This window comes from Merops nubicus, unplaced genomic scaffold, assembly GCF_000691845.1.
Source record: "Merops nubicus isolate BGI_N331 unplaced genomic scaffold, ASM69184v1 scaffold18880, whole genome shotgun sequence".
NCBI classification, from domain to species: domain Eukaryota; kingdom Metazoa; phylum Chordata; class Aves; order Coraciiformes; family Meropidae; genus Merops; species Merops nubicus.
This window is the reverse complement of record NW_008581071.1, coordinates 17,577-26,482: the sequence shown is the minus strand read 5'-3', so window position 1 is coordinate 26,482 and position 8,906 is coordinate 17,577. Positions and strand designations below refer to the sequence as shown.

Sequence of the window (8,906 nt, the reverse complement as noted above, 5' to 3'; positions counted from 1 at the left end):
CTGTTGGGAATGGTTTGCTGGTCAGCACACAGCAGTAGGTGGTTTTTGCAGAGGACAACATGCCCAGGGACAGCAAGTAAGCAAGTTCAGCCCTTCATACTTATCTCTCTGGGGCCAGACTGCTGCCAGCTTCACTTCCCTGTACTGTCATCACTGCTTTTCTCCATGCCAGCGCGCAGACCATTTCAACAGAAGGGCTCAAGCAATTCCTAGGAGTCTCAGCTGCTGTGCCTTGCCAGGCTGAGTTTCCCAATCAGGTTATGTAGCACAGGATGCCACAGTACCCACCCATCCCTCTCACTAAGACATTTCTGCTCATAATTTGTCTTGCAAAGGCAAATCCAGCCCTGTTACACTTGCGGTGGAGGAAGCCCAGCAGGACCACAAACCTGTGCCTGCCTCACTGGCACAGGTCCAATGGAGAGATCTGGGAGGGTGAGACAAAGAGTATTAAGTAGTTATACATGTGAGCTTAAGCGTCTGAAAGACCTTCACACACTCCTACACATTGGCATGTGCCCGTGCAGAAGGAGGAGCCTTTTGGTGAGAACATGTAGCTCTGTGAGGGCTCTACCATGGAAGAGCACTGACTCTAGCAGCCTAATTTTAGTCCTTGCAGATGATTTCCCACAGCACTAATTACAGTTATCATTTTCACTGTGGTCATGTTTTCATTCTTTCTCCCAACAAGACTCATGTGGAGGCCCCATTACCTGCTGAATGCATCTGTCTGTTCTACCAGATTTTGCAGTGCAGTTATCATGATTACACTGTGCCTAGGCCTCCCAAATTCACTGGACTACAGCACCAACCCTTACTCAGCAAAGACCTTTAAAGACCTTCAGTAGACTTGTCAGTTTATTGCTCATACTACAATATACTAAAAATACAATTCTTATTATTTAGCCTATTGTAAGTGCCAGATAATGAAGCTATATGAATGACTGATTTTTACCCACTTGGATAAACTCACTCATCACAAAAGCATACTTGGAGAAATCTCTAAGGTGGCACGTGCCCACTATTTTCTGCCTCCTTGCAGCACAACCCTCCACAACTGCTCTGTCCTGGTAAGCCCCGAGCACAGCTTGATGCCGCAGCAGTCTCATACCACCCATTTTGTTCCCAACAGTGCTCTTAGAGGCTCTTCACTGTGCTGTCACTCAGCTGAAGCAGGGAAGCATTCAAGCTGCTCTGCCGAACACTAAAGACACCCAGGAGAAAGCTGCCACATTCTCCTCAAGACCAGGAGCTTCTCCTGCATCTGGCGAGACACATCAGGGTCTATTTCGGGAATAGGTCAGGGCCAGAGGGACCTGTGTCTTGCTTTTAGCTTTGCAGAGACTTCTGCTGAGCATGCCCCAACGGGACCTGCTTGTGGGGACAGTGGTTAACAGGGAGAGTGCCTGGTGATTCAGCTGCATGTTGCACCAGCAGCTGCAGCCTGTGTTGGGTTAGGCAGGTACCAGTTGGGTACCTGCTTTCCTGAGCTAGCTCTGTGCCCCAGTGGCACCAGCGCTGAGGGACTGGCAGCACCAGAGACACAGTGATGCAAAGAGCAGGAGGTGTGTGAGGCAGGCCAGCTCAGTGGTCAGCTAACAAAGTTACCTGTCTCTGTCTTGAGGGAAAAAAAAGGCACAAATCCAAGCAGACAGCTGTAGCTATATAAAGGGAGACACTTCCCAGTATTCAGAAGGGCAAGTGGCCCCAATGGCCCGTGTGAAGCCACACATCAGCTAAGAAATGCAAACGGTCACTTCTGAGTGTGAAGTGTCACCAACACAAAAGCTGAGTGCCATGTTACTTTCAGAAGGGTTAATGACTACTCTTTCATCGGCGTGTTGATAAGATGCCAAATTTCCCGGGAAACAGAGAAATACACAGCTTTAAAATAAAGACAGCAGAGAACTCTTGAATTGTGTCTCAGTTCTTTTATTACAGTGAAATCCTGCACGACATGAGCCTACTGAAAGAATAAAAGCTGTGAGTAATGTTTCATCAGAAATTAGTTGATTCAAGGTAAAAATGACCTCAAAATCATAGCTGGTGCAAACTATAACGTCTGAGTTGGGACCTTCGGCTGTTGCTTCCTGTTGGAGTAGGTCCAGAGATTGCAAGGTTCTTGATGCAAGTTTCTGCTTTAACAAGCTGGGGAGGTAAAGAGGAGAAGCAGATCAAGGGACATGTTTTATCCACAAATTACATAAGATGCTAGAAAGTGTTTTGCCTGGGTGTGGGACATCAAAAAGGCTTAATTTTAGCAATTGATTTCCCCACATCCCAATCCATACACGTGTTTCCTAACCATGAATCGGATCAGCAAAACCAAATTATGGTGAACTGTTTCCAATACAAAATACACTACAGGGTGGATTAGAATTGGGTGAGGCTATTGGTTATATAGATATATAGATATATAGATATGCTGAAAGCTCAATCCTAATTAAAAAAATGGAAGAGACCAGAAATTTATGTACATTTCATTCCCCATTTCTAAAGCAAAGCCTTTTCTCTTGTGACAAAGTAGATGTGGGTTTGGTAGCTGCACATGTGCCACCACATTAGCTGAGGGCTTGAGCTCACACCTGAGCCCAGATTACCTGTGCAGCCACAGCACCACAAGTCTGACTTGTGACTGACTTGACCACCCTGGCTCAGAGGTTTTGGCAACACCCACCCTTCTGTGCAAGAAGCTGGTCTTTTTAGTCATCAGCCACCTCTTCCCTGCTCTTGCCCTGTGTGAGGCAGCACTGCACCCACTCTGGGAAGGTGGGGAAACCTCGTCGTGCTCAGTGCCTCCTGCCACACCGGGCTGGCACAGCAGACGGAGCCCGGGCACGGCATGGACCCCACCAGCAGCCGATGTGGGCTCACGGGGAGGCGGGGACAATGTCTCATGTGGGACCTTACCTTCCTCCACCACGCGGTGGTAGAAGCACCAGGGGACACCAGCGGGACGTGCCCTGAAGCAGCAGCCCTTCCTTTCACACTCCTTAGCCGTGATGCCGGGGAAGCCACAGTCTCTCCTGGCGTGAGGATCAGTGGGACAAAATTTCCTAACTGCATAGAGCAAAAATGAAGGGAGAAAGGAGACTGTGTTAGTTTACACTCCCTTTACCTGGCAGCAGCATTCACATACAAAAGGAGCCTGGCTAATATGGGGAGAGGAAACCCAGGCTCCTCTTCACGCTGAGTTGCGTTATGGAAAGGAGGCAGGTTCATTCAGGAGAAAATCACAGCTCACCCAGGCAATTTAACGTAATTTCACAGACAGAGAGGTTACACCACCCAGCCTGAACAATTCAGTTTTCCTCTCCTGAAACAGTTCTGCTTAGAAAAGCAGTTCTATGAAAATGACACCATAAGATGACGACGTTTGTTTTTCAAGATTTTCATTAAATGCAAACAACATTTAAAAAAACCCCAAACACTACATTTTTTCTCAGACAGTTCTGAGCCCTGTTGACCAGTCTTGATTCACATAAAGTTCTTTTATTGGGTAATGTTGCCTTTGCACCCTTCTTCCTTTCTTTTCACCCATGCAACTGCTGACATCACCCTGAAGTTCTCCTAAGTTGTCGCGTAGTCAGCCCAGCAAATGTATCCTAGATTCCACAGTTATGTACAGTACATACCCAGTCCTTGGAGGACTGGGAGGGCAGCTCTTACCCTCTCTGAGAAAACAAAGGCAAAAAAAAAAACAAAACCAGAAGTTTAGAAGCTTTAGAAGGAAGACTAATAGGAAAATGATTTCCCCTGGTGTATTTTGGAGGCCTCATTCAACAAAGACTAAGAGCAAAAATAGGAACCACCAAGTGCAATTATGCTGGGAAGCAGGAAGGAAGTAGCAAATATCAAAACAGGCTAGAGAAAAGAGCAAAAAAAGCCTAGAGGTTACAGTATAACTGTTATCTTTTGTACAGGTGTCAAACCACTACAGATGAACTCATCTGCTCAGGACTTTCTGATTTCTTTGACGAGCAGTGCTAAAGTCCTGCCAAGCCACACAGAAAACCCATTTAAATCTGTAAAGATTGCTTGCTTCACTGATGAACAAGACCACAGTCCGCACTGAAATGTTTTTTAAATAATCGGCATGGGTTATTTGATAACTAGGAGCCTGAAGTAAGAGGAAATGTTTTGTGTGAAGAGATACAGAAGACTGATGGGTAAGCTAAGTTTCACTTTGCATTTTACGACCAGTGGTCAAGTAATAGAGATTTGTGCTCACTTTGTTGGCCTCAGAGGGGAAGCAGAGCTGCTTCCCATTTTAAACATTTCTACATAATCAAGCACTAGGTAAATCAGTATTTCTGGCAGAGACATTACCTTTCTTTGGTTTAGGAACAAAGCACCAGGGCATGCCAGGGACTGAAGCGTTGAAGCAGCATCCAGCTTTCTTGCATTCCATCGCTGAGATTCCTGGGTAGCCACAGTTCCTCCTCTCCCTGGGGGCTACTTTACACTGGCATCTCGCTGTTCAGGACAGACATAGCAAGTTACTGGGTGTTGGTTTGCCCACTCGTGCATTTATCAGACATCCGCTGGGAATAATGATCTTTCCCTGGACTCTGTCCATGTTTGCAAGTGTACCTTTTCTGTTCCTTGCCAAAACCAGAGTTTTTGTGGTTTAAAAGCTGCTTTTAAACTGCCACTAATTTCCGTAAGGGTTGTACTACACCCTTTGAGAATCTGAACTCGCAGCCAAGCCAGCCCAGTATGGGGGTGTGTGTGTGTGGACTTCAAATAGACCATATCAAACAGTAAAACCCCATATCTTCAAATGTCATGCTAATAAATTCTTGTTGCTTTGTTCATCTCAAGTGAAGAAAGAAAGAGTTAAGGCTCCAGTGAATATTCCAACAAGCATAAACACAAAAAACCTTTGCATTCTTGTTATGTCACTATAAAAACATAGGATTACATGCAATTAATTGTGGCTACACTTTTAATATTTCAGTCTACTGCACAGTCATCCACAATCAAAAAATTCTGGAGATGTTACTAGGCGTCTGTCATTGAGTGATTTGTTTTCCACTTCTTAAACTGTTTGAAAGGCCTGTGTTTTATTGAAGAGGCAGATAGACTCCTTTGAAATTGTGTTCACTTGGCAAAGTAGCATGAAATAAAAGTCAGAAGACAGTTTAGACAAAGCCGTCTCCTATTCCAGTGAGCTCCTGGGCACATCTGTCCCTCTGCCTTTGTAGCAGGTTCTTGGTTATTGCACCAACACAAAAGCTCACCTGCAGGTTTGTTTGTTTGTTTGTTTGTTTGTTTTTAATTTTATTTTGCCATAGATTTCTCTGAAAAAATCAAAAAGTAGACTCCAACTTTGGTAATAGTACCAGAACAAGACATTCGCTGCCTATCAGCTGGAGACATGCTCTTGCTGCAGTTACAGTCAGTAGGATCAGGTCCACATACGTACCTGTGGAAGCAACAGCAGATGGATATACTTACTTGGTACTGTCTTTCCCTCTGCCAAGCTGCTGAGGGCTACGAAGAGGATGACGGAGAGCACAGAGACCACTTTGAGGTCCATCGCTCTTGGAAGGTGGGTGGAGGAGAGGTGCTGGTCACCCTTGGAGCAGCTCATTTTATATGTTCTTCATGTTTGCCTGGTGAGGTCTGATAACATTGTTCCATCCAAAGCTTCACCCAGAGGCTGGGTTTTCTTTTGTTTAGTTAGAAAATGCTGCCATGCATATTCTGATATCCCTGAGATAAATTGCTACGCTCATGTGAGCTATTGATCACATATCTACTACATACTTACAGCCACATGTCTATTTTGTGCTCCCATAATCTATTAAATGAAGGCTGCTGGGTGCCTCCGGCAACCCTAGCTGATTTAATTGACATTAGAGAGTTTCGGACTTCGGGCAGCTTTAAATTGTTGTCACGAGTGAAAAATATGTACGTGTATTTCCTATCCAAGTGTATCTTTGTTGCCTCAACTTTTCCGTGGCCTTACGATTTTTAGTTATGCTTACTCTAAAACAGGTAAGGCAGGAGGGTTGGGGGAGTGACACTTCCAGGCTTCAGGAGAGCACAGGGCAAACTGTGCACCTGAAGAAGTATGTTAACACAGACAGTGGAAGGTGTGACTGTGGAATACTGAGCCTGGCTGAGGCTGCTGTTTGTTTCCACTCACGAGGCAATTTGAACAGGATTGGAATAGGGAAAAAAATTAAGGTCGGGGTGGGGAAAGGGGGAAACAACCCCAAACACAAAAACACACCAAGAAGGACAAGAGCATAAAGACACTCAAGAAAGAAAAGGGGTCTTTTTATGTGCTCTCAGCCTGACCCACAGGCACTGCTCAGTCAGATTGTGATCTCCCTTTTGGACATTTTTTCTACCATTTACTGTAGCATCTCTTAATTTCTGGCTGCTTCCTAATGCTTGAACACAAGCAGAGTAGTGCCAGGGAGAGGGGGATAAGCAGTGGGATGGTGGGACAATCTCTGCACCCTTCCAAAAAGAGGCACTCACGGAGCAGGCAAGGCCAGTCACAGCCCCCTCTGCAGCGTCTGTTTCTCCACAGTGAAAGCACCAGGGAATTCTTCCTCTTCATTACCAAAAAAAAAGGATTCAATGCAATTTTTGATCTCTGACAGGATTGTGTCTTCATGCCTTTGATTATTATATATGAGGTTTTGTGCCTCTTTGCTTGACAAAGTTAAAAGTGAAAACTTTTAAAACTTCTGTAGTTTTGTTTTGAAAGGAACTTATTTGTTGAAAACTATTTTGAACCCTGTGGGAAAGATTTTGTTCTACAAGCTAAAAATATAATGAGTTCTTTTTCATGCTGTTTAACTTATCTAACACTTTATGGACTTTATTTATGTCCATCCCAATTTAAGATATCAATGTCACTTCTTATTGAAAGTCATGATTCATAAACCAGACATTTTGTTTATCCTTCATTTCACAAGATACCAAGCTGCAGGCAGAAGAGGACTGTGTTCCAGCACTCAGCAGTTCATATCATGCCTTTTACTTCCATCACTGGGAGAAAACCTCTGTCATAAAACTTAAAACCCCAGTTTTCTCCTTATGTGCAAGGTCAACAGAGATCCCAAAGGCCCATTGTGATGCCTGAGCCAGCAAAGTCATTAGTAATTTTTCCATCTGCTTTCTTTTCCCAGTGCAAGGGGTGAGACTGGCTGAAACATTGCCTCTGGATGAGAGGAAAGCAGTCACCCCAAGGGGGGACCATGCTGCTTTCACACCTCCATGGAGTTCTCAATGGATTATCAGCCCATTGCATGAGTCAGGTGAAACTGCCGATAACATTCGATAACATTTGTTCCTCCTGCTTCTTAGTGGACGTTAATTAAGTCCCTATCTGTCAGCTGTCACTTCTTGGGCCCAATCCCAACAGCATGCACAAAGACAAATCTACCACTGAGTTTTTGCTGCGGAAAGAACCTTTGATTGGCATCTTAAAACAAACACACTGAAAGACATAAGCTCTTGCTTTCTGCCAGCAGATTACTTTAAGTTCTTTAATATGTTTATATAGCAAAGCCTTGAAAATTATCTGGGATTTCCCTGTACATGTGTTTCCTTTCCTGAGGCCAGCACTTACTTAGACCTCCTGGTGACTTGGTGTAGGGTGCACAAGCTCTGCAAGTGCCCATGGCCAGAAGGGGCTTGGAGGGCTCCTTCCTCCTCTCTAGCCTCTGTGTTCACCTTCACCACCCTCCTCCAGTCTCACAGGGCTCACATTTCCTTCCCAGCAAGGAAATGGAGAAATCACCATGGCTGGTATGGACCTTCTTGCTGCATGTCAGTAACAGGCTACATCTTTTTATTCTGATAAGGCAAAACTTTTAAAGGATGTGGGTATTTTTTTATTTTTGCTTAAAAACAAAGAACTGGCAACCAACAGTACAACTTAGTTTTTCATTGTAAGGGTTTGGGGTTTTTTTTGTCCTAAAGGAATTTCCTCTTGTGGTAACTGTTAGCGAGAAACCTCTCACTGGGCCAATACCACTGCACGTGAGCCCACAAATTCAGTCCAGAGTCCTGAGTGCTACGTAAAATAAACCATCATAAAAGAGAAAAAAAAATAAAATCAGACAAAGGGGCAGGGACCCTTCAGCAGTTTTGCTCCTTCCAGCCGTTCAAGGGGCCCTCAGCAAGAAGAGAGACTCAGGAGCAGGGATGGTCTGGCAACATCACTTAGGTGAACCTCAGTAAGTGTCATTCATTCACTGCAATACTGTTTCTTGCAAGCGTGTTTCTAGGAACCATGGCAGTGAGTAGTCTCTCCTCATTTATCATTAGGGTTACTGTTTGCCTTGCTTCAAGATGGCCACTAGTGGCCTGCTATATGTCATATCCTCCTTCCCTTTTGGAGGCACATGGTGGGTGGTGTGGGCAACAGCTTGTGCAGGTGCCTGCTCAACCCCAGGGTATGGCCTGTAGGACCACAGCGTTCAAAGGGTGTATTTGTCAGAGTGTACTTTCCCACAGCTGCTACATCTGTGGGCAGGGTCTGGGCTCCTCATGTGGGGACATTCATCTCAGTGTGCATCTCTGGATGAGAAGCTGTAGCTGGAATTAGGGACGTAGGTCTCTTCCAGTTACTGTCCTATAGACCCGTGTGATATCAACAGGCACATTCCCAGTGCTGGCTGTCCTTGCAAGGCATGGTACAGTGGTGAGCTTCCTTGCTGCTCCTGTTAAAACCTAGAGAAAATTAAATAGTGGTAAACAAAGTAGGGTAAATGAATTTGGAGATGTGGGTTTCTGCATGCATCAGGGATCCTGGGATAATAGCAGAAATCATTCCAGTCCTCTCCAGTTCCTGGTGTAAATTAGAGTTACCTAGAGATTGAAAACTTGTAAGAGAATATTTAACTGATGTGCAGTCGGTGCCTAATGTTCCTTCCTTT

General features: G+C 44.9%; 1 protein-coding gene across 1 annotated transcript; it reads right to left on the bottom strand.

The window, feature by feature from the left end:
- Window positions 1-350: 350 nt before the first annotated feature.
- On the bottom strand, window positions 351-5,542 carry LOC103780916 (trefoil factor 2-like). The gene is made up of 4 exons (XM_008948622.1): window positions 5,461-5,542; window positions 4,330-4,476; window positions 2,911-3,060; window positions 351-427 (listed from the first exon to the last, which is right to left on the bottom strand). Exons 1-4 carry the CDS (start codon window positions 5,540-5,542, stop codon window positions 351-353), a joined length of 456 nt encoding a protein of 151 aa, XP_008946870.1.
- Window positions 5,543-8,906: the final 3,364 nt, after the last annotated feature.